The sequence below is a fragment of the Pseudochaenichthys georgianus genome, unplaced genomic scaffold (assembly GCF_902827115.2).
Source record: "Pseudochaenichthys georgianus unplaced genomic scaffold, fPseGeo1.2 scaffold_1544_arrow_ctg1, whole genome shotgun sequence".
NCBI classification, from domain to species: domain Eukaryota; kingdom Metazoa; phylum Chordata; class Actinopteri; order Perciformes; family Channichthyidae; genus Pseudochaenichthys; species Pseudochaenichthys georgianus.
In genome coordinates, this window is record NW_027262375.1 from 4,152 (window position 1) to 30,792 (window position 26,641).

The 26,641-nt window shown below is 44.5% G+C and overlaps 1 protein-coding gene across 3 annotated transcripts; it reads left to right on the forward strand.

The window, feature by feature from the left end:
* Positions 1-24,600, forward strand: LOC117441174 (envoplakin-like). 3 transcript variants are annotated; one of them, XM_034077378.1, is made up of 22 exons: positions 1-78; positions 6,240-6,339; positions 6,427-6,581; positions 7,306-7,429; positions 7,515-7,646; positions 9,777-9,818; positions 10,196-10,357; positions 12,148-12,255; positions 12,350-12,445; positions 14,040-14,150; positions 15,241-15,387; positions 16,642-16,796; positions 16,901-16,998; positions 18,328-18,500; positions 18,633-18,811; positions 19,216-19,354; positions 19,723-19,916; positions 20,010-20,160; positions 20,250-20,333; positions 20,422-20,550; positions 20,644-20,736; positions 20,835-24,600. In XM_034077378.1, the coding sequence occupies exons 1-22, from the start codon at positions 53-55 to the stop codon at positions 24,342-24,344; spliced, it is 6,108 nt and encodes a 2,035-aa protein (XP_033933269.1). In that variant the 5' UTR covers positions 1-52; the 3' UTR covers positions 24,345-24,600. The 3 variants fall into 3 exon arrangements, with proteins under 3 accessions (XP_033933269.1, XP_033933271.1, XP_033933270.1); XM_034077380.1 differs by lacking the exon at positions 1-78 and adding an exon at positions 5,078-5,152; XM_034077379.1 differs by lacking the exon at positions 1-78 and adding an exon at positions 5,167-5,255.
* The last annotated feature ends 2,041 nt before the right edge of the window (positions 24,601-26,641 follow it).

The following is a 26,641-nucleotide window of genomic DNA, read 5'->3' on the forward strand; positions in this document are numbered from 1 at the left end:
CACACACTCTCACACACTCTCAGATCACAGCAGACACCGAACAGACCCGGAGATGTCCAGTTCTCTGAAGCTCAACAAGTAAGTGTGTGTGTGTGTGTGTGTGTGTGTGTGTGTGTGTGTGTGTGTGTGTGTGTGTGTGTGTGTGTGTTTACACACGGCATCTATTGCACGTCTGTCCGTCCTGGGAGAGGGATCCCTCCTCTGCTGCTCTCCCTGAGGTTTCTCCCATGTTCCCTTTAAACTGTGGGTTTTCTCCGGAAGTTTTTCCTTGTACGATGTGAGGGTCTGAGGACAGAGGGTCTGAGGACAGAGGGTCTGAGGACAGAGGGTCTAAGGACAGAGGGTCTGAGGACAGAGGGTCTAAGGACAGAGGGTCTAAGGACAGAGGCTCTGAGGACAGAGGGTCTAAGGACAGAGGGTCTAAGGACAGAGGGTCTAAGGACAGAGGCTCTGAGGACAGAGGGTCTAAGGACAGAGGGTCTAAGGACAGAGGGTCTGAGGACAGAGGGTCTGAGGACAGAGGGTCTGAGGACAGAGGCTCTGAGGACAGAGGGTCTAAGGACAGAGGGTCTAAGGACAGAGGGTCTGAGGACAGAGGGTCTGAGGACAGAGGGTCTAAGGACAGAGGGTCTGAGGACAGAGGGTCTAAGGACAGAGGGTCTAAGGACAGAGGGTCTAAGGACAGAGGGTGTCGTATTGCCATACTGATATTCTGTACACACTGTGAAGACCACTGAGACAAATGTAACATTTGTGATATTGGGCTATAAATAAACATTGAGTGCGAGTGTGTGTGTGTGTGTGTGTGTGTGTGTGTGTGTGTGTGTGTTGTGTGTGTGTGTGTGTGTGTGTGTGTGTGTGTTGTGTGTGTGTGTGTGTGGTGTGTGTGTGTGTGTGTGTGGTGTGTGTGTGTGTGTGTGTCAGGGTGTGTGTGTGTGTGTGTCAGGGTGTGTGTCAGGGTGTGTGTCAGGTTAACTTGTATTGACTCTTTCCTGGAATCTGATTCAAACGGCTTCTTCTTTAACCATGATCTTATTTAAATCAGTGTTTACAAAACTAAATATACACATAATATATATACACATGATATATATATATATATATATATATATATATATATATATATATATATATATATATATATATATATTGTTTATTATCATTTGATCACAGTGGCTACCAAGAGGATTAACAAAACAAAACATATTTATGTTTTATCTATAGTGGATGCCAAAGTACACAGAAAACAAATATATATGAAATATTTTAATGTTTTTTATGACGTTTTTATCAAAGTAAAACCTATATTTATTCATTTAATATAATTATTTTTTAATATCAATTTGTACGCATTTACGCATCAGTATTTACATTTTTTCAATATATTTTCTATTATTATTTTATCCCAAAGGATACCAAAAGTATTTCCAAACATTATTTTTTAAATATATATATATATATATATATATATTTATAACAGTGGATACCAACCGTGTTTACAAAACAACAAGTATTTACAACAAGAATAAGTACAACACATAAAAAATAGATGAAGATAATTTAGAAAAAATGAAGGAAAAGGGTCAAAACCTGTAAAGGAAAGAAGGGATATGGCGGCACTAAATATACAGTATACATGTATGATATGGCACGAGGAGTGTGAAGTACACGTTTATTCATTCTTAGAAAGAAGCGTCTCTCAGTGTTTACTGTTTCAACACCATGTTTACGACACCTACTGGTTACCATGTGAAGCACGCTTACTGAAGTTCAACTTCGATGCTGCAACTTGAACTTAAAGGGGCCCTATGCTGCCTCCATTGGACTCCTTTGTTTACTTCCTGAACATAGTGACATCACTATGTAACACTCTTTTATTGGCTATCACTCCAACACATTGTACGTGATGATGAGAAAAATAAAAAGCTTTTTGAACATTAAAGCATGAAGACATGTCCCAGTTCAGACACTACGTACTGATATACACCTGGACATCAGCAGGAGAGGACTCTTTAAAGTAGAGACACTACATACTGATATACACCTGAACATCAGCAGGAGAGGACTCTTTAAAGTAGAGACACTACATACTGATATACACCTGAACATCAGCAGGAGAGGACTCTTTAAAGTAGAGACACGACATACTGATATACACCTGAACATCAGCAGGAGAGGACTCTTTAAAGTAGAGACACTACATACTGATATACACCTGAACATCAGCAGGAGAGGACTCTTTAAAGTAGAGACACTACATACTGATATACACCTGAACATCAGCAGGAGAGGACTCTTTAAAGTAGAGACACTATATACTGATATACACCTGAACATCAGCAGGAGAGGACTCTTTAAAGTAGAGACACTACGTACTGATATACACCTGGACATCAGCAGGAGAGGACTCTTTAAAGTAGAGACACTACATACTGATATACACCTGGACATCAGCAGGAGAGGACTCTTTAAAGTAGAGACACTACATACTGATATACACCTGAACATCAGCAGGAGAGGACTCTTTAAAGTAGAGACACTACATACTGATATACACCTGAACATCAGCAGGAGAGGACTCTTTAAAGTAGAGACACGACATACTGATATACACCTGAACATCAGCAGGAGAGGACTCTTTAAAGTAGAGACACTACATACTGATATACACCTGAACATCAGCAGGAGAGGACTCTTTAAAGTAGAGACACTACATACTGATATACACCTGAACATCAGCAGGAGAGGACTCTTTAAAGTAGAGACACTATATACTGATATACACCTGAACATCAGCAGGAGAGGACTCTTTAAAGTAGAGACACTACGTACTGATATACACCTGGACATCAGCAGGAGAGGACTCTTTAAAGTAGAACACTACATACTGATATACACCTGGACATCAGCAGGAGAGGACTCTTTAAAGTAGAGACACTATATACTGATATACACCTGAACATCAGCAGGAGAGGACTCTTTAAAGTAGAGACACTACGTACTGATATACACCTGGACATCAGCAGGAGAGGACTCTTTAAAGTAGAGACACTACATACTGATATACACCTGGACATCAGCAGGAGAGGACTCTTTAAAGTAGAGACACTACATACTGATATACACCTGAACATCAGCAGGAGAGGACTCTTTAAAGTAGAGACACTACATACTGATATACACCTGGACATCAGCAGGAGAGGACTCTTTAAAGTAGAGACACTACATACTGATATACACCTGAACATCAGCCGGAGAGGACTCTTTAAAGTAGAGACACCAGTACATTTCAATTCAGTACTTTTACTTGTACCAGAGTATTTTATTAGGTTCCATTTACTACATGATCCACGGCAGCCACAGTCACTCCTCTAATCAAACACACACACACACACACACACACACACACACACACACACACACACACACACACACACACACACACACACACACACACACACACACACACACACACACACACACACACACACACACACACACACACACACACACACACACACACACACACACACGCTCTTTATCAACTGGATTAAAGCTTTAAACACACACGGAGAGAAACCAGAATATAAAGTCGGTTAATGCGACACCCCTCAGGCGAAGAAGCAAATACAGAGAGAGAGACGAGGTGCATATGTTACTGAAGTCAAAGTAGAAAAACAACGGTGTAGAAGTTCTCTGTTACACGGAAAAGTACTGCATTTCAAATCTGGATGTATATTCTAATAATCAGATACATGTCGTGGACGACATACTGGCTTCTGAAATGAAGTTAAGTGGAAGTATTAAGGGGAAATACTCCAAGTATGTGAGAGCAGTGTGTACTCTGGTATCTGACAGCGGGCGTGTTTGCAGATAGTTTCTGAAGGGAGCGGCAGGGCAGGGTCTCGGTGTGTGCTTTGGCCGTGAGTCAGTGAACGCATCACCTGATTTACACGTTTCATGTTATCGGACAGAAGTGGATGAAGTTGGGTTGGCTTTGTGGAGCACTTGAACGTGGCATGCCCTCGATGTCGTCTCAGTGTGTCACCTTCCAGTTAAAGCTGGCCAAAGTAAACCAACACAGATAAAGACATTCGTGATAAAGTCGGACACATGTTGGACTTCTGAAGTATCGAAATGTAGACGTCCTAAAAAGTACGTTAGTTTAATCGGCAATATTTACCAAAAGCATCAATTTAAAATAATAACTTTACAAAAATGGCCTCGTGTAAAAAATACAGTATTTTAATGTAGTTATTTACGTCAAGGCTTTTTCGTCGTTAGATTAGGAGCAGGAAATACTGTTTTTCATTCTGGGTTCATCTGCTGGTCGATCGTTGGGTTTGTAAAATGTCCCAAACGTAGAACTAGACATTAGTCGTTCTGTCCGGCCACAAACAATTATACATAAAATAATAATGATTAAAAGGAATGGCAGAAAAGCCTAGTAACACTGTGAGACGACATCGAGGGCATGCCCCGTTCAAGTGCTCCACAAAGCCAACCCAACTCCATCCACTTCTGTCCGATAACATGAAACGTGTAAATCAGGTGATGCGTTCACTGACTCACAGCCGAACTGGAACGTGGTATATTTATCAATAACACAAAGTAAGACATAAAAATGACTTTCTATTTGTTACTATTCATAAGTGCCGCTTATTTAATGCTGCTGTGTCTGTTTTATAGCTGCTTTACTTTGTTTATTTTAACTGGCCTGGGAGAAGCCTCGTTAAAGCTTCATTTCGAGACAAAGACTCTTCATAGGGTTATTTTTTATGTCCATTAACTTATTGAGCCATCAATCAATTGTACACACGTCGGTACTGTGAAGTCGTTTAGCATCATATTTAGTCAAGTCATCATGTTGTATGTCAGAGCCCGTAACGAGCAAGCGATACAAAGGCACCTGTACGCACTGACGAACTGTTTCGTCACATTCCTCCGATGGGAGTGGTAACGGAAGTCCTCCGCCGCGCTGTAAATGAAAGATAAGATCTGAATGGACAGCATTCCTGGCGCTAATAAGAGAGGGGGGGCAACACCCTCTTATTACCCCCCCCCCCCCTTTACACTGTGTCCTGATACGGGTGTGTCAAAATAAATAGTTTGCCGTCACATCGCGTTGGCGGAGGAATGGCAGAACAAACAGGTCTGAGATGGATGACATGTCAGGGAGGAATTATGTCGAGCGGGTGAAGGAATTCTGCTTTGTTCCAGAGTCCACGCCTGAAACCAGAGCAACACGTTATGTGGTACAGAGGACACTTGATGCTATGTAGTGTCTCTGCTTTAAAGAGTCCTCTCCTGCTGATGTTCAGGTGTATATCAGTATGTAGTGTCTCTACTTTAAAGAGTCCTCTCCTGCTGATGTTCAGGTGTATATCAGTATGTAGTGTCTCTACTTTAAAGAGTCCTCTCCAGCTGATGTTCAGGTGTATATCAGTATGTAGTGTCTCTACTTTAAAGAGTCCTCTCCAGCTGATGTTCAGGTGTATATCAGTATGTAGTGTCTCTACTTTAAAGAGTCCTCTCCTGCTGATGTTCAGGTGTATATCAGTATGTAGTGTCTCTACTTTAAAGAGTCCTCTCCTGCTGATGTTCAGGTGTATATCAGTATGTAGTGTCTCTACTTTAAAGAGTCCTCTCCTGCTGATGTTCAGGTGTATATCAGTATGTAGTGTCTCTACTTTAAAGAGTCCTCTCCTGCTGATGTTCAGGTGTATATCAGTATGTAGTGTCTCTACTTTAAAGAGTCCTCTCCTGCTGATGTTCAGGTGTATATCAGTATGTAGTGTCTCTACTTTAAAGAGTCCTCTCCTGCTGATGTTAGCTCTTTATTTTTCTCACGCTGCCTGTGCTGCAGCCCCTCGTTTCACCCTCTGTCTGAAACCAGAGCCCAGTCTGCTCTGATTGGTTAGCTGGCCGGCTCTGTTGTGATTGGTCAACAACTTGGAGATGTCCCGCCCCTTAGCCTACCACGTACAATGTGTTGGAGTGCTAGCCAATAGGAGCGTGAGTGTTACTGTACATAGTGATGTCACCATGTTCAGGAAGTTAACAAAGGAGTCCAATGGAGGGAACACAGGATGTTAGCCTCTGCAGACCCTTTACATGCACTTAAACCTACACTATAGACCTCTTTAAATTCTTCTAGAACTTTCCGTCTGTCTTCAGTATGTCTCACATTGCAGTGTTTTGGATGGTTGTAACCGTCACCTCTGTGTTCCCGCACCCAGGGCTCAGGCCCAGGACCTGGCTGTGGTGATTTCTCGGATGCAGGTAAAGGCCGACCAGGTAGAGAAGAGCATCCTGGCTGCAGAGCATCACCTGGGCGTGGTAAGAGAGAGCTGTTTGTATACTGTCTGATGCAAACTTCCTTAGATAGAATCAGACAGAACCAAAGCTCCTTTGTCCCCCTCTTAGGACGCAGAGCGCGATGAGAAGAAGCTGAATCTGTACCACCAGAGGGAGAACGCTGACACCCTGTCGCAGGCCGAGGGGCTCCTGAAGGACCTCTTCATGGACGTGGACAAGGCCAAGAGGCTGGGGCACCCGCAGGCCCACGAGATCGAGAAGGAGTGAGTTCACACCCAGAGGCAGTGCTGGAGGAAGCACTCTCACCTGGTACTCAAGTCAAAGTAGAAATACAAAAAGGAGACGGAGGGAGATGTCTGAGGTTTTTTATCAACAAACAAAAAAACATTTTAAATTGTAAAAATAATTTCCAGCTTCACTAAAAAACATAAATGACTCAAAATGTGTCAAAAATAAATGTAAAACATATTTTAATCAGCTAAAGTACAAACAGGCATGAACATCTACCAACAACGAAATGTTATTCAAAATAAATAAATAGATGCCAATTATTTTCTCTAAAACATTATTTAATTGTCTAATTGTTCAGATGTTATTGAATAAACAGTTGGTTAGTTTCATTTCTTACACAACATCATATTTGATCATCATATTATTATTTTTCATTCAAAATATTGCGTATTAAAGTAACTAGTAGCCATAGCTGTAGGATGAATTAAGTGAAAAGTATTTACCCCTTTTTAAATGTTGTGGATTAGTGAAGTCGTAATTAAATAAAACAGTTGAACTTAAGCACAGTACTTCCTTGTGTGTGTACTATTACATTCCACCGCTGCGTGCATGCCAACGGACGCACCTAAAACTCAATGTGTCGCATGCCATCGAGACTTATCGCCACCTCAAATATTCATTTCCACATTCCCCTTTCTCTCCCTTTCTCCGCTCCATTGACTGACATGTCTTTGTCTCTGGTTCCTCGTCCCGCAGCGTGAAGAACCTCCACGATCGCTGGGTGAAGGACTGTTCCATCTACAGGGAGCTGTACTCGCAGGTCAAAGCTCTGGATCCCAAACAGAAGATCGACTGGGGGCCTCTGCTGGACGACAAAATGGTCAGTTCATCTTGGGTTTTGTCAACTGAACATCTGCATGATCAAGGTCACGGGTTGAAAACGGTCCTGTTTCTGTGATTTACAGAGACAGTTCAAGTCAGACGCGTACGGCCCAAAGCTGCCTGACGTGGAGAAGCAGATGGCAGAACATAACATCCTGCACCAGGAGGTCGAGGCGTACAAAGACCAGCTGCAGCCCAGCAGCACCAGCTCCAAGGTAACGGCACACAACCAGAGAGGGGCAGACCTCCAGCAAACACTGTTACATCACAATCAATACATACGGCAAAGAAACGTTTATGATACTTGGACGTTTGGTCCAGCAGGATAATCTCCACATAGTAACAACACTTTATGGTTTGTGGAGTAAAAAGCTAATGTTGGGCTATAAAGGAACTACAGCACGGTCACATGACTTCACGTCACCACCGCTAAGCTAAAGGTGGCTAATGTTGGGCTATAAAGGAACTACAGCACGGTCACATGACTTCACGTCACCACCGCTAAGCTAAAGGAGGCTAATGTTGGGCTATAAAGGAACTACAGCACGGTCACATGACTTCACGTCACCACCGCTAAGCTAAAGGAGGCTAATGTTGGGCTATAAAGGAACTACAGCACGGTCACATGACTTCACGTCACCACCGCTAAGCTAAAGGAGGCTAATGTTGGGCTATAAAGGAACTACAGCACGGTCACATGACTTCACGTCACCACCGCTAAGCTAAAGGAGGCTAATGTTGGGCTATAAAGGAACTACAGCACGGTCACATGACTTCACGTCACCACCGCTAAGCTAAAGGAGGCTAATGTTGGGCTATAAAGGAACTACAGCACGGTCACATGACTTCACGTCACCACCGCTAAGCTAAAGGAGGCTAATGTTGGGCTATAAAGGAACTACAGCACGGTCACATGACTTCACGTCACCACCGCTAAGCTAAAGGAGGCTAATGTTGGGCTATAAAGGAACTACAGCACGGTCACATGACTTCACGTCACCACCGCTAAGCTAAAGGCGGCTAATGTTGGGCTATAAAGGAACTACAGCACGGTCACATGACTTCACGTCACCACCGCTAAGCTAAAGGAGGCTAATGTTGGGCTATAAAGGAACTACAGCACGGTCACATGACTTCACGTCACCACCGCTAAGCTAAAGGTGGCTAATGTTGGGCTATAAAGGAACTACAGCACGGTCACATGACTTCACGTCACCACCGCTAAGCTGAAGGTGGCTAATGTTGGGCTATAGAGGAACTACAGCACGGTCACATGACTTCACGTCACCACCGCTAAGCTAAAGGCGGCTAATGTTGGGCTATAAAGGAACTACAGCACGGTCACATGACTTCACGTCACCACCGCTAAGCTGAAGGTGGCTAATGTTGGGCTATAAAGGAACTACAGCACGGTCACATGACTTCACGTCACCACCGCTAAGCTGAAGGTGGCTAATGTTGGGCTATAAAGGAACTACAGCACGGTCACATGACTTCACGTCACCACCGCTAAGCTGAAGGTGGCTAATGTTGGGCTATAAAGGAACTACAGCACGGTCACATGACTTCACGTCACCACCGCTAAGCTGAAGGTGGCTAATGTTGGGCTATAAAGGAACTACAGCACGGTCACATGACTTCACGTCACCACCGCTAAGCTGAAGGTGGCTAATGTTGGGCTATAAAGGAACTACAGCACGGTCACATGACTTCACGTCACCACCGCTAAGCTGAAGGCGGCTAATGTTGGGCTATAAAGGAACTACAGCACGGTCACATGACTTCACGTCACCACCGCTAAGCTAAAGGTGGCTAATGTTGGGCTATAAAGGAACTACAGCACGGTTACATGACTTCACGTCCGATAAAATGCAGACTCAATTCAGGGTTTAAGACTCATTTTCTGCACCGCTCTATTGTCCCTCCAGGCTTCCTTATATTCAACACAAACCTGGATTTTGGACATTAATAATAATTTCCACACCACTTTAGAGACACGACACTAACCCTCATGAACAGTCAAATGTTCTGTGCAGATGGTGCCACTGGTTAATATTTTTGAGCCATGACAAAAAGCCAGCAGACTGGTTTTTATCCTAGGCTATTTACTAGATATGCCTTTAGCCAAGTACGCAGTTGTTGGTCACTTGCGACCTGTAGAGGGGAGTGTTGAGTCAGCCGTTAGTAGGCTAAGTGTAAAACAGTCACTAAAATATGCTTTTGGACAGCCCGACACATGCACACACAACTGAACACAGTATCTCCCCCCGGCTAATAATAACACATCAATATGACTTCAGGTCAGATGAATCATTCACCTGTGTCTTCTTCTTCTGTCTTCTCAGGAGCAGTACGCCGCCCTCAAGGACAAATATGACAAACTTTGTGTGAGTCTTTTCCCCTGTGAGGCTTTTAAGTGTGTTTGAGTTAGGTTCAGAGGGATGGGTATATGTAATGCTTGCTGTGTGTTGGGGTTCAGCAGATGTCGCAGAAATACTCACAATGCTAGAGGCCGGTTTCATAATCATATATATTAAATGTTCTGTCATCTGATAGGGTTCCATAAGGAATCGAAATGTAATCTCAATATTGATTACTGCACTTTCTAATATAATAGTGTAAGAGATATCAGAGGAACCTTTGGATGTATAGAAATACAACTCATCCACTTGTTTCTAGTTTGGAGTCTCCATGCAGTATGCCAGTAAGCTTTAACGGACACCACACTGTACGATGAACACTTTCCCCTCCTCTGGTGGTGCAGGAGTTGTCTCGGCAGCGGCGCGTTCACCTGGCCTCGCTGTATGAGTACGTGCAAAGCTGCAGGAAGGAGCTGAGCTACCTGTCGGGGCAGCAGGAGAGGATCCTGCAGAGAGACTGGAGCGACCGCTTGGTGGACGCCCCCAGTGTCCGCATGGAGTACGAGGTGAGGGGGGGGGGGGTCTTTAGTCGCTTTCACACCGAGCACTTAGCCGGTATTGTCCCCGGTACTCAGTCCCCCCGACTAAGTCCCTCGAACTGTCCTAGCAGATCGCGTTCTCACCGGAACCAGTCCCTGAGGGTGGATCAGGCAAATGAAGCCGCTGACGTCACTTCTTCTTCTTATGTTTGGGTTCACAACACTTTTCGGAGTGTTACGGGGCGTGGTTTACAATTTGGCGAGCCGATCAGAAGTTGTTAGTGTGGCCGACATACCCACGAACCATTTCCTCCCCAGGAAAGCACCACCTCTCTAGCAGGGACTACCTGGGGTGAAAAGGTTCGTGCGAACTAGGGACTAGGCCCAGATCCTTTTGGTGTGAAACCAAATCTCCCCCCATCGGCCTAGTTCGGGGGGGAAAGTACCCCGGTGTGAAAGCGCCTATTATAGGAGATTTTTGAGGAAAATTTAAAAGTCTTTTACCAGTTTACCATGAATCATAATGCTGTAAGAGCCGGTTGCACCAGCTCTGGATCCAACAGGTGTAACCGGTGCTGTAACTTTAGTTTAGCTGCATGAGTCAAATGAGGCTCCTTTAAAAAAGACAATGGATTATTGCAGAAAACAATCTCTGTGTCAAACAAACGTTTATGATACTTACACGTTCAAGTTCAGCAGGATAATCTCCACATTTTAGCACCACTTTTTGAAGTAAAGAGCAAGTGTTGGGCTATAAAGGAACTACAGCACGGTCACATGACTTCACGTTACCACCGCTAAGCTAAAGGTGGCTAATGTTGGGCTATAAAGGAACTACAGCACGGTCACATGACTTCACGTCACCACCGCTAAGCTAAAGGAGGCTAATGTTGAGCTATAAAGGAACTACAGCACGGTCACATGACTTTACGTCACCACCGCTAAGCTAAAGGAGGCTAATGTTGGGCTATAAAGGAACTACAGCACGGTCACATGACTTCACGTCACCACCGCTAAGCTAAAGGCGGCTAATGTTGGGCTATAAAGGAACTACAGCACGGTCACATGACTTCACGTCACCACCGCTAAGCTAAAGGTGGCTAATGTTGGGCTATAAAGGAACTACAGCACGGTCACATGACTTCACGTCACCACCGCTAAGCTAAAGGCGGCTAATGTTGGGCTATAAAGTAACTGCAGCACGGTCACATGACTTCACGTCACCACCGCTAAGCTAAAGGCGGCTAATGTTGGGCTATAAAGGAACTACAGCACGGTCACATGACTTCACGTCACCACCGCTAAGCTAAAGGCGGCTAATGTTGGGCTATAAAGTAACTGCAGCACGGTCACATGACTTCACGTCACCACCGCTAAGCTAAAGGCGGCTAATGTTGGGCTATAAAGGAACTACAGCACGGTCACATGACTTCACGTCTCCACTGCTAAGCTAAAGGTGGCTAATGTTGGGCTATAAAGGAACTACAGCACGGTCACATGACTTCACGTCTCCACTGCTAAGCTAAAGGTGGCTAATGTTGGGCTATAAAGGAACTACAGCACGGTCACATGACTTCACGTCTCCACTGCTAAGCTAAAGGTGGCTAATGTTGGGCTATAAAGGAACTACAGCACGGTCACATGACTTCACGTCACCACCGCTAAGCTACAGGAGGCTAATGTTGGGCGTGATGACATTTAGTCGTCTCATTTAGACACTTGTTAGCAACCTCTGTTTTTAAATTCTCCAGTGGGGTATTTACTGACGTATTTTATGTAGTAGAGGTTGTAATCATGTCTTCTTTTGTCTTTTTCAGAAATTCAAAACCAGCGGTCTGCTATCTCATGAGAAGGAGATCATCAAGCTGCAGGGGGAAGGAGAACGACTCGTTGAGAAGAAACATCCTGCCAGCTCCACCATAAAGGTACAGCTGTCACCTAGATCAATATGATGGGTCAAATATGATGAATGATTATAACAAATGTAATATACTAAACTGAGACATTTGTATTTCTCAGGCTCACAGAGACGCTGTGCAGTCGGAGTGGCAGGCCTTCCTCAACCTGTGTCTGGCTCAGGAAATACACCTGGACAACATCGAAGACTACAAGAAGGTAGAGAGCCTAAAAAACAATGACTATGTTGCATGAAGCGGAACAACTCCAAGTAAAGTAACCTGAGTACAAAACCCTCTCTCTTTTCCTCCGTACCCAAATCTCTAAAAACGGGGGAACAACGGAGCTGATCCAGATTTGTATCCGATATGACGTAATATGTGAAATACGTGCTGGCTTTACACCCACGGCCCAATCAGAAAGTTTCTATCAGAAACAATGCCCGACGTGTTTTGGACGTAATATGGTCGGTGTTTACATTAGCATGCTAACACTCAGAGCTAACCTGTGCTGGAGAGCATGTGTGTGAAGAAGCAGGAAGTAAAAAGGAACTCGCCTTGTGGTGTAACCGGCAAGAGAGAAAGCCTTTGAGCTCCACACTGTTTCAGAGAGAATCCTTGATGTGGTTTGGAACATGATATGGCGTTTAATCACGGCAGCATTTCTGATCAGGCATTAGCTCCGCCTCCTCTTATTTTTCTTTTAAAGCTAAGGACCCAGTATCAGCCCTTTTCTAACAGGGCTGGAATACAGCAGTGACGTGCGGTGAGGTTCGTGGCTGGTGAGGCAGATTTACAAATATTATATTTTGACCTTAATCAAAATATTCGGTTATTTTCAAAAGCTTTTTTAGTCTGATGCTTCGATTCATTTTAAACAGACCGTTCAACAAATGGATACCCAACATCTAAATATTGGATTGTTCTTTCTTAGTAAGATCCCATTTTCAGTACAATGGTGGTCTTACCTTTGAAATTGATTGAAAAGTTTATTAACAGCTTGTATATTGGGTACAGTACAGTACAGCTCAAAAAATACAATTGTCAAGCATGGACTTGAAGATGAAGTCCATGCTATCCTTCTGGATAACAATCTCTATTACTTTTTTGTAAAAGTCCTCCTTGTCTTCCTCTAGGTTCAAAAGTCTAGTTTGTGTACCGTCTCTGCGTAGAATAACAGTAGCAACAAGAACCTGTGGGCTCACTGGCGCCCCCTGCAGTGCGGCAGAGGTTATGGCTGCCTCCCCTGGTGCTTTTTTCATTGCCGTTGTATGATGAGACCAGCGAGCCTAAATATCATATATACGTGAAATAAGTTCTTTAGAGACTCTGGATGGCGAGGATAAATGTAATAAAGGGATCTACAAACATTACATTGGTGGCATACAGTGAGATGGTGCAGGCATGCGCTTAGGGCCCGCTTTCCAGACAGTTTTACTGTGGGCTTACGAGAGGCAGAGCTCGTCCCTGCCTCACTCCTCATCGCTACCCGTAGTTGTAGCGGAGCTCAGCAAATTTGCTGATTTTGACTATAAAAAGCGATTGGAATCAAACAGAAATCACACTTACAACACAGAGACATTTTATTATTATTACTATTTAGTTTTTCTTTAGTTGTTTTTCCGTTAGATGCTCTGCCTCCCCTGACTGCACGCCGCTGGAATACAGGGATGTCTAAAATGCATGATCTGTTTGGTATTTTGAGCTAAACACATCATAGACATGTTTTTTAAATATATTTGTATATATCCAATAATATATGCCTAAAAATAGCATGATAGGAGACCTTTAAGTGAATATATTTTGTGTCACAGTTCCAGCTGGAGGCAGAGACGCTGTCCGAGTCTCTGGATAGGCTCAACTCCAATCTGGACCCGAAGGCTCTCACCGGGAAGAGCAACCCAGAGGTCCTGATGGCTCTGGAGGTAACCCCACTCCTATATTCTTTAATTCGCATTTTAAGAAATTAGGTACATTAATTGTCAACATCTAACCGAAGGGCCATTTGTTATGTTTGTGTTGTGTACCTCACCCATTCCTCCCACCTGTGCTCAAAGATATGAACTACATTTCTAATCCTCAGTGTTTTTGTTTCCATTCCACATGTTTTATTTACAAGACTCTTCCATTTAGAGTTTTCCCTTCAATAGTGTTTTTATTTGTTAGAATAATCTCCCTGGTCTCCGGCTTGAGCTTCAGCCTCAGGATCCATGTATTTCTGATCCTCTCGAGAATGGAAGGAGTCATCACATACAGAGCATCAACTAGTTCCTGAGCAGTGTCCTTCACATGCTGATATCAAGAGAGGGAGTCACACAGTCACAAGATGGAGGAACAGAAAGTAGTACATCCTGTCATGTACACAATTCTCATATTCTGACTTTTTCTCAAAATCCTGACTTTTTCCTCAAAATCCTGGCTTTTTCTCAAAATCCCCCAAAAATTTGACTTTTTCTGAAAATTCTGACTTTTTCTCAAAATTCTGACTTTTTCTCAAAAATCTAACTTTTTTCTCAAATATCTGACTTTTTCTCAAAATCTCCACATTTTGAGAAATTCAGACTTTTTCTGAATACTTAAAAATGTTAACTCTCCCTGGTCACCGGCTTGAGCTTCAGCCTCAGGATCCATGTGTCTGTGATCCTCTCCAGAAGGGAAGGAGTCATCACATACAGAGACTAGTTCCTGAGTAGTGTCCTTCACACGCTGATATCCAAGAGAGGGAGTCACTCAGTCACAAGATGGAGGGATAGAAAGCAGTATTGAATGTTTCCTTCAGATTAGCTCCACGTCAGAAATGAGCATGCTTGATGTCTCTCTCCATAGAGGCTGAATCATCATGTTCATCACATAGCTATCATCTGCCTCAAGCAGTCCTGATGCTCTTCTGGGTCATCACACATCCTGTCATGTTCACAGCTACAGTTGGGATACCTTTGTTAGCATGCTACTCTCATGTTGGAGGAGGACACTCAGGATTTCCCCAACACTATTCTAACACATTGTGTCCTGCAGGGCGATGAGCCGGCGGTCCGGAGGAACGATCAGCGTCTCTCTGACCTCAGAGAGCTCAGCAGCGGCGTCTTTCCTCTGAAGCTCCGTCGGACCCTCCCCACCAAACCCACCTCCGCCCTGGCCCTCTGTGACTGGGCTGACAAAGCTGTAAGATACGTCTCAGTGCTTTACAGACTTTGATATTTAAAAAAAAAACAGGGTTTCCTATAATAATAATAATAATAATAATATATCTAATTTATATAGTGCTTCTCATCTGCCAAGACAAATCTTGAAGTGCTTCACAACAAGGGATACTGATACACTTTTGAGAGATTAAACAAATAATTGTAATAATAATAAGAAATCAAAATATAAAATAGAGTACAAAAATAAAAGTCGGAGATAGCTATGACAGAAAAGGCCTGTATTTCTGTTCAGAAGTCCAAATCAGAAATCCTAATTTAATTATCCAAGAAGTGCACACCCATGCCAAAATAAGTTATTAGGAGCATCATAAAGATAATAATAACACGATAATACTTTATTGTCGGATTGAATCTGACATTTTTACCAAGACAAGATACACGGAACATGTTCAGATTCAGATCACTGTTCAAGACGTACATTATATATATTATATGTTCTTGTTATCTTAATTGTATCTTCCTCTTTAATACACTGCCTGTGTTTTAACATGTTCTTTTTTGTTTTTATTGATCTGTTTTTTTATTATGATTTCCGATTATGTTGCATGCTTTAATTTGACTGTATTTACTTGTTTAAAATGAAATGTGTCTTTAGGGTGACTTACACAATCTGTCCAGGGACTACAGATGAGAAATAGCCTCTTGTGCACTGTCCCTTTTTTAAATAAATAATAATACGATAATACTTTATTGTCGGATCAAGTCTGATCAAGGAACATTTAACTTAGTATTAAAATCACTGAAGACAATAATAATAATAATACATTTGCTTTAAGGCGCCTTTCATGACACCCGAGGACACCGTACAATTTGTTAAGAGGTAAAAGCAACTGAACATGATAAAAACAGAAACATACCATCACGGAGAGGACAATTAAAGTGGACACAAATGATAGGGACAGGTTATTCAGGGGAAACAGATGATATAATAATAATAATAATGAGTTCCATTTATAAAGCACTTCATATTTGAATGCAAATCCCGAAGTGCTACAAGTAGTGAGCATGAACAGTATAAATAAACATTACACAACACGGTAGAATTAATTAAAAAGCAATAAATAAAAAAAATAAAAAAAAATAAAATAAAAATAAATAAAAATAAAAATAAAGGAGCACTACAGTGCTGATCGGAACAATATCTTCAAGACCCTCGAACGTACCTTATATATTCCTGTTATCTTCATGTTATCTTCCTCTACGTGTGCTTCAGGACACAGTGAGGCGTGGAGAGACTCTAACCCTGAAGTCCAACTCTGATAATAAGAACTGGGTGCTCCAGGGCGACAGTGGGAAGACCAAGACCCTCCCAGGGACATGCTTTATGATCCCCCCCCCTAACGCCGAGGCCCTGGAGAAAGTCAAAAGGTACAGAGTGCAAACACACACCCTACAGTGTGTTTTCTCGACATCCTTTTATTAACAACAAATCCTGTGATGTTTTTTTAATGAAACATGATGTGTGTGTTCAGTCTGGATAAAGCGCTGAGGGATCTGAAGAGCCGTAGATCTGTGCACATGTCCTCCCTGAAGAACCCCACTGTGGAGGTGGACCGCCCTCAGAAAGCAGGTGAGAAGAAAGACATCATAACAGGACCACCTTTATTTGTTTCTCCTGAATATAAAGTCCGATACCAAGAAGTGACAAATAAACATGGAAGAAGAATCTCCACATAATAACAAACCTTAATGTGTTTGCATTAAAAGAGCTAACGTTACAGCACGGTCACATGACTTCACGTCACCACCGCTAAGCTAAAGGCGTCTAATGTTGGGCTATAAAGGAACTACAGCACGGTCACATGACTTCACGTCACCACCGCTAAGCTAAAGGCGTCTAATGTTGGGCTATAAAGGAACTACAGCACGGTCACATGACTTCACGTCACCACCGCTAAGCTAAAGGTGGCTAATGTTGGGCTATAAAGGAACTACAGCACGGTCACATGACTTCACGTCACCACCGCTAAGCTAAAGGCGTCTAATGTTGGGCTATAAAGGAACTACAGCACGGTCACATGACTTCACGTCACCACCGCTAAGCTAAAGGTGGCTAATGTTGGGCTATAAAGGAACTACAGCACGGTCACATGACTTCACGTCACCACCGCTAAGCTAAAGGTGGCTAATGTTGGGCTATAAAGGAACTACAGCACGGTCACATGACTTCACGTCACCACCGCTAAGCTAAAGGTGGCTAATGTTGGGCTATAAAGGAACTACAGCACGGTCACATGACTTCAAGTCACCACCGCTAAGCTAAAGGCGGCTAATGTTGGGCTATAAAGGAACTACAGCACGGTCACATGACTTCAAGTCACCACCGCTAAGCTAAAGGTGGCTAATGTTGGGCTATAAAGGAACTACAGCACGGTCACATGACTTCACGTCACCACCGCTAAGCTAAAGGTGGCTAATGTTGGGCTTTAAAGGAACTACAGCACGGTCATATGACTTCACGTCACCACCGCTAAGCTAAAGGTGGCTAATGTTGGGCTATAAAGGAACTACAGCACGGTCACATGACTTCACGTCACCACCGCTAAGCTAAAGGTGGCTAATGTTGGGCTTTAAAGGAACTACAGCACGGTCACATGACTTCACGTCACCACCGCTAAGCTAAAGGTGGCTAATGTTGGCCGCGATGATGTTTAGTCGTCTCATTTAGACACTTGTTAGCAACCAAAAACACGTTAAAATTACATTCCCGTAACCCGTTTTTTTGCAATATATTATTATATTACTGTGTTAAAGTATTTAATGACCAAAACAACACGTCGAAAAATATATTTACAAAGGAATGAATCGCCAGGAGAAAAACGCCCTTGGTGTGTAAATGCCTAGTCTTTATGAAAGAGTCAGTTTTCATTGTATAGTTGTTGTCATTCCTCCTCCTCAGTCGCTGTTCAAAGTGCACCTGAGGATCCACGAGCTGCACAGCTGGCCAGTGACATGGACAAGATCAACAAAGCCCTGCAGCGGAACGAGAAAGAAGTCCTGAATCGCCTCAGATCCCCGCTGGACAACTGCAACCCGACTCAGGACCTGAACAAGCGCCTGCAAGAGCACGAGGTGAACTATAGGCTCAAGTTCATGTTCTAATGCATGTTCTGTCTTTATGTGAATGTGGAAATTCTCCTCCGAGTTACTCAACCGGTCTGTTTTGATGCCATCATTAACACCATTGAACTTTGGCCTTTTCAGAAATCTGCTCTGGCGGTGAGGAAGCTGGAGTCGGAGAAGAATGCTCTCCAGAGAGAGATGCAGCCCATTCTGGCCAAGAAGCCTCTCGGACCCACCGCCTCCTCCCTGCCCCTCAAGATCAGCGACGCCAACAACAAGATCGACGACATCAACAACTTCATCGATCTCTATAAGAGAAAGTAAGAAAGAACTTCTCTTTTATATGATTTCTATTGTTTGGAAGTGTTCGGAAAATCTCCCTGGTCCTCGGCTTGATCTTCAACATCAGGATCCATGTGTCTGGGATCCTCTCCAGAAGGGAAGCAGTCATCACATACAGAGACTAGTTCCTGAGCAGTGTCCTTCAGATGCTGATATCCAAGAGAGGGAGTCACACAGTCACAAGATGGAGGAACAGAAAGCAGTACTCAATGTTTACTTCAGATTAGCTCCACGTCAGAAATGAGCATGCTTGATGTCTCTCTTCTTGTCTTCATGTCCACAGCTACAGCTGGGATACCTCTGTTAGCATGCTACTCTCATGTTGGAGGAGGACACTCAGTGTTTTCCTAACAGGAAGTTGTGTTTCTCTCCTCTCTGCCAGGGCCACAGCCTCCATGTTCCTGGAGAAGCAGAAGCTGAAAGTGGAAGGCATGGTGTCTGGGTTCGAGGAGAAATTGGCCAAAGAAGGCGCCATTTATGATCAACCGAACGCCCTGCCGGGTCGCAACCAGCAGCTGCAGGTGGGGTACTTAGAAAAGGCCAAAAGTCAAAGGTTTAACTTTTTTTTTTTGTTATAATTTCAATCTTTATTGTCACATTATACATGGCAATAACATGCTGGTTGCAAAAACATCACAATCATGTAACAAAAGGCCAGCAAGACAATACCACGAAAAGAAAAGAAAAGGCTAGGGATATGTCTTCATGTTATTATATTCTTGAAGATCCATGTATCTATTGTTCCAGTCAAATGTCTTTGAGTCAATTCTTCCCACTTTCTGTTGACTAGTGTTTCTTGCAATCTCAGTTTTCCCACCAAAAAGATTTCTTGCACAATTGTTAAAGATTTAACCAGTTCGTAACCCGTCTTTATCCTTATGCCGAACAGCTTCTGCGTCAGGATGTCACCGCCAAGAAGGACGAGGTGACTAAACTAGGCAGAGACCTGGACCTGACGGAGCAGTCCTGCAGCTCTTTGCAGCAGACATTCAACGAATACTGTCCGGACATCCGCCGCCAGCAGAATGAGGTGAAACAGCTGAAGAACCGCTACACGTCTGTCAATAATCAGCTCCAGGAAAGGTGAGTGAAACTAAAAGCAAGCTGGAACTGTGTTTGTGTTTTTTTGAGTCCCGACTTGTTGAACAATGGACCGTTTTTCATATTTCACTCTAGGTCTGCCCTCGTAAAGCAATCGGCCAATAAAAACCAAGATTTCCAGAATGCGGTTCAGGGACTGGATTTCTTCTTGCTCAATTTGCCCAATAACGCCATCAAGCCTACAGACGATGTGCCGCAAATAACAACCAAACAGAACTCTCAAAGGGTGAGTGGGAAGTATTTATTTAAATACATTAAAATGTGTCCAAATTGTAAATACAAACTAACTCAAGTCTCTGTGTATTTCTTGTTCAGAAAGTAGTTGAGGACATCAAGAAGAAATCCGATGATCTGGACCGAGTCAAGTATCTGTCCCGAGATCTCCAGAGCGTCCTGAATGTGAGTTCAGACAATATCAATATTCTTATTTACAGTGAATTAAGCGCGCACTTACTTTTACTTAATCCTTAAATGCATTTGCTTTCAGGAGTATGACGCCAAGTTGAACACTTACCGTGGCACTCTGAACGAGGACGATGACGATGAGGTTGACTATGAGGAACCAGTCCCAAAGTTGCGTCAAACTTCAACCATGGCTAAGGCTGTGCAGAGAAAGGTACACTTAAAAACTCATGACTAATCTCTACCTTTTCAATCAAAATGTTCCCTCCGTCTTCTTCAACTTCGCATCTTGTTTTGCTTTCTGCAGGAGAAAAATCTACTGAACCTTTTCTCCGAGGTGTCTGCAGGAAACGAGCAGATACTCAACCAGTTGGGGACAACAAAACACATCAAGGCCAGGGTACGATATTATGGCATCAAAATACATCACTCAAGTAATGATTATTCCCATTGTTACCTGCCCAAAGTAATTGCATGTATCTTTTTATCCATGTGCAGAATGAACAGAAAGTCAGCCAGGTGGTGGTCAATCAGCAGATGCAGCTGAAAAGCGACAGGAAGGACCTGGAGGCAAGTGATAGTCTGAAAAGGGAATTAAGTGAGGAGGTAGCCAGACGCTTGCATGCGGAAAGAGACCTGGAAACATACCGTAAGAGGTTTGTGTCTCTTAAGAGTAGGAAAGGAGTGGAGAGGTTGGAGGAGAGGGAGGTGGTGCAATACTACCATGACCCAAAACTGGAGTTGGAACTACAGTCGCTGAAAAGTCGGATCCAGGATGAGTCGCTGAAGAGGACAAGAACCCGTTCGGAGATCGAAATGATCAACGTGACGATCCACAAACTGGAAACACAGCTGATCACGGTCGAACCCAGACTGTTGACCAAGGTCATGACGGAGTACGAGAGAGATCCCCAGCTCGACAAGGACGCCGTCAGGATGAGAGAAGAGATGGAGAGGATAAGGCTGATGCTCCAATCGAGAGATACTGAGAAGATTCAAGTGACAACCGCGCTCACGGTGCTGTCTCAGCAGAAACAAAAAACCAGGGCGAAGATCGTGAAGAAAGAAGTGGTGAGGCTCGAGAAGGATCCGCAGATGCTGAAATCTGTTCTCACGTTCCAGACTAATATCTCAGAGGAGGATTTCAGGTCCGAGTCGCTCAACACCAGCATCTTTAGCACGAGGAGCCAGATCAACACGTTGGAGAGGGTCATCCCCACCATCCAACCTAAGATAGTCACCAAGGTGGTAAAGCAAGTACAGCAAGATCCCAAATCGCTGGAAGAGTCAAAGAAGCTGCGAATCGCCTTGGCGGAGGAGAAGAATGAGAATGGTATCTTGTCGAAGGACCTGACCACCATGCTGATACGTTATGGTGAACTGGAAAAGCTCAGACCAAAGGTTGAGGTCAAGGAGATCATCAATGAGATCTACAGAGTTGACCCTGAGACAGAAATCGAGCTGGTGCGTCTGAAGAAAGAACTCCAGGACTCCGGCCGCAACCGCACGAACCTGGAGTACGAAAGCAAGACGTTGGTTACAACTCTGACCACCCTGCGCGCTCAGAAACCCAAGATCGAGTACAAGGAGGTGACCCAGGAGGTGATCAAAGAAGAGAAAAGCCCAGAGGTGACCAGGGAATTGCAACGGCTGAACAACCAAGCTTCCCGTCTGCTAGTCAACTACGAGACCACCGTCGAGCTGCTGACCCGACTACGCCGAGACAGAGATGAGCTGAAGGTGGAGAAGTCCAAAGTGGAGACCAGGCTGGTGACGAAAGAGCTCATCAAATACGAGAATGATCCTCTCCTTGAAAAAGAGGCTGACAGACTCCGGAGGAATGTCAGAGACGAGATCCAACAACGCCGCAGTGCGGAGGAGTTGCTCTTCGACATCCAGAACCAATACATCCTCCTCGAAAGGCAGAAGCCCGAGGAGAAGATAGTCATGAGAGAAATGGTGCGTCTTCAGAAGGACCCCAAGCAGTTAGTGGAGCATGACATGTTGAACAAGAACCTGGACGACGAATCGAAAGCCCGCCGAAAGCTTGATGTCGAGGTCAGACAGCTCAGAGCGCTGATTCAAGACAAGGAGAGTACCCTGGCTCAGATGGACGAACGCCAGAAGAAGATTAAAGTGGAGTCCGAGCTCAGGCAGATCAAGTCTCGCATTCTCGAATTGGAAAACGCTCCGCCGCCCGTTGAGGAAAGGATCGTCATCGAGGAGATCCTGAAAGTGGAGCGGGATCCTAAGCTGGACAGACTTACTGATGGTATCCGTGCCGACAAGGAGACCGAGGCCAACAATATCAGTCGTATTGAGAGAGAAATCCGCAACCTGAGGTTAAAGTTGGAGATTCTGCAGAAGGAGAAAACGATAGAGAAGGTTGTTTACAGAGAGGTTGTTCGCATAGAGAAAGACCCGGCGCTGGAGGCCGAAAGGGAACATATGAGAGACCTCGTAACGCAGGAGCGAAATCTGAGGCGTGACCAGGAAGATGACACCCAGAACCTCCACGTCCGAATTACTCACCTGCACACGTCGCACTCCGTGACGTCCGAGGAAGAAACCGCTCTCGCCATCACCAAAGATACCATGCAGAGAGAGAAGGAGGATCTACTCAGACAGCTCGTGATGCTCGAGGCTCAAAGAAACACCATCACCATTACCTTCCAGCAACAGTCCAAGCTGATCAGTGAGAGAAACATGTTGTCCAAGCAGAGGAGTCTGAGGTCGTCCTCTGACCTAGGACGGCTGGAGAAAGAGATCCTCAACGAGAAGGACAAAATCCACCAGAGAGACACGCTTATCATCGAGTTGCAGGGCAGTGTCCAGAGAGAGGACCAGTCTGAAACGCACACGCGGGAGATAAACCTCTCCACGAAGATCACCATCCTGGATCCAGAGACCGGTAAGAACATGTCTCCCTATGACGCCTATGCACAGGGGCTGATTGATCGCCAACACTACATCAAGCTGTCCGAGTTGGAATGCGACTGGGAGGAAATCACTTCAACTGGTCCAGGCGGCGACACGACAATCCTGCAGGATCGCAAAAGTGGAAAGCAGTACTCCATCAACGAGGCTCTGAAGGACGGTCGCTTGACCCAGTACGACATGTCCTGCTACAAGGAAGGGAAAATGTCCATTACTGAGTTCTCCCTCCTTGTCGCAGGGGAACCCAGCAAGCCCGTCTTTCCCCCAGTCATCCATGCAGCCCCACGATCACCCATCAAAGCCACCCCACCCTCTCCTTTGAGCTACATGCCAAGCTCCCTGAGGTCCTCCTTCCCCAGCCTCAGCAGCTCAACTCAACTCAACAGTCACAACAGTGGCAGTCTGAGCAACCTCACTTCCACAGCCGGCGATGAGTATTTCCCCATCTCCGGCATTTTAGACACCACCACTGAAAGCCGCATGTCCGTGAGAAGTGCCCTGACCCGCAAACTCATCGATGCCGACACGGCTCTGAAGCTGCTGGAGGCCCAAGCAGCCTCCGGGGGAATCGTTGATCTAGCCAAAAAGGACAAACTATCCGTCCACAGTGCAGCTGAACGCGGGCTCATTGACCCGAGTGACATGCACAAGCTTCTGAATGCCCAAAAGGCCTTCACAGGAGTCGAAGACCCCATGACCAAAGACCGTCTCGCAGTGGGACACGCCGCAAGTAAAGGGTATATTCTTCAAGAAAATGCCAGGAGGTATATGGAGGCACAGTACCTCACCGGTGGGTTTGTGGATCCCTCGAAAGCAGGCCGCCTATCTGTCAAAGAAGCTCTCGCCGCTAATATTATCGACAGCAAAACAGCTGACGAGCTACAAGATGAGACCACCTACAAGAAGGAGTTGGTGGACCCCATCACGAAAGAGAAGATCTCATACAAGCAGGCGATGGATCGGTGTAAGATAGACACCCACACGGGGCTCCTGCTGCTTCCCGCCGCTTCCACTGATGCCACGGACGCCCCGTCTTACTCTAACTATCGCTTCAGATCCAACAACTATTAGATGTGAAGTTTAAGATGTTTTATTTGTCGCAGCTACTGGTGCTAGAGGGTGTGTGATATTGCTAACTGATCCACGTAAAGATAAATATGAATATGTGTGTACACTGGGAGGGGAAAACGATATATTTGGTGAAACTGAATTTCTCTTTTCAGTTTTTTTTGTTCGGCTGCCTGTATACATGAGGGTTTGTTTTATATGGTAAATTGTTTTTCAGCACTCTCAAGCTGCTAAATCCTATGTAAGTGTTCATTAAACTCCAAAAGCCATTTTCATGTTTTGCTCTTTGATTTATAAACTGTTGAAACGTCGACAGATGCATGAAAACGTGTTCAATATCAGCTCATAAACTAAACACAACAAGACACCCTTGTTACTATGCTTTTGAGCCATGCTAACAGCAGCTGTAATTTGTTTTTAGTGCTAATCATCTAGGGTTAAAATGCTAACATGCTATGCTAACATGCTATGCTAACATGCTATGCTAACATGGTAAGCATTACACCTGCTTAGATTCAGCCTGTTAGCATTGTCCTTTTAAGCATTAGGTGATGCTTAAAAGGACCTCAACGTTGGCACTGTTGCCTCACAAAGCTGCCAACGTGACAGTTAATAATAATAATGCATTTTATTTGTAGGCACCTTTCATGACACCCAAGGACACCGTACGATTTGTTAAGAAAGAAAGATAACTCTAATAGGCCACAGAACATAATAAAAACACAAGTTAAGATAATACACTGCTTCTAGTTGTGAGGAATATTACATTTGTCTAATATCTAATAAGGTGAGAAAAGCTTATATGTTATATTAAATATAGGTTTGACTAAAAACATAAAAGTGGGTAAAGTTGAATTCTGTAAAAAAAACTAAAACGGTTAAGTGCTAGGAAATCTGCATATTTTAATTGAATTAGTTTCTTAAATTGTTGATCTGTGATCTACTAGAAAGTCTTAATCTGGGATCCCAAGATTGATTGCTTATGACTCCACCACATTTCTGGAGAATTTGCAGCATTTGAGTAAAGGAGGTAGGGGCTTGGACTGTGAGCCGTAGGGTCGCCGGTTCAAGTCCCCGACCAGACCTAAACATGGAGTGTGGACTGCTACTTGGAGAGGTCCCAGTCCACATCCTGCCCTGCGGCGGTGCCCTTCAGCAAGGCACCGGACACTCCCCCCCCCCACTCCCATTGGTCCCCGGGCGCTGTCCAATAGCTGCCCACTGCTCCTAGTGCTAGACTCCTGGTGCTAGGATGGGTTAAAAGCACTGTCACTGTGTGTGCTCTGCATGTGAGTCCATTAAAGAGGGGCTCATCCCTCCCAATTCTAATTATATTCTGTTTTAACAAACTAATACGGTCGTGTTCAAGAGTTTCCTCGAGAATGTCGGTGACAGTTTGAGTAAATTAGAGTAAATTCTTACAGAATAATCCTTTTCCTGATTGGTTCTCGCTCCTCTCTGTAAACTCTTTCTGTTAACATGGGGGATAAACCAGATTCCAGAAAGTCCACACCACGGCGAGTCATCTGCCGTCTCTGATACTTAAATAGCTGTATTTGCAAAACACTGCTCGTAAACCCCGCGTGGGCTGTGCTTGGAAACGATGGATTAGGGATGCAGATTAAACATGACTCACACATGTAAGGTTAATAAGGGCAAGCTCACGGGCCACGAGACATGTGGAAACACAAGGACCGGTCAGCATGAGAAACCAGCACTGACTTGAGCCTATCTTCTCCTGGCGAGGTGATGTCGTGTCGGGGTGTGCCTGAAAGACCCCGCCTGACCCCGTCTGACCCCGTCTGACCCCGCCTGACCCCGTCTGACCCCGTCTGACCCCGCCTGACAGCGCAGGGTGTGGCAGCACGCGCGCTGCACGTCTGTCTGCCAGCTTACCGGTGACTGAGAGGACTTTGTGGGATTACTGAGCATGATCCTGTCTGGAGGCTGAGGTGGCCCCACTCTGCGTCAAAACAGTGTGTGTGTGTGTGTGTGTGTGTGTGTGTGTGTGTGTGTGTGTGTGTGTGTGTGTGTGTGTGTGTGTGTGTGTGTGTGTGTGTGTGTGTGTGTGTGTGTGTGTGGGGGGGGTGTTCCCTGTTCGTTAACGGTACGGTACGATGACGTCTTTCTTGCATCAGATCAGCTTCATTTGCAAGGACAAATACGATCAATGTGTTCTGGAGCCTTTAAAGGTCACCTATCATAACCCTCTTCTTCATGTCTCTTCCTCATCAACATGTGTCCCCTCTTCTTCATGTCTCTTTTACATCAACATGTGTCCCCTCTTCTTCATGTCTCTT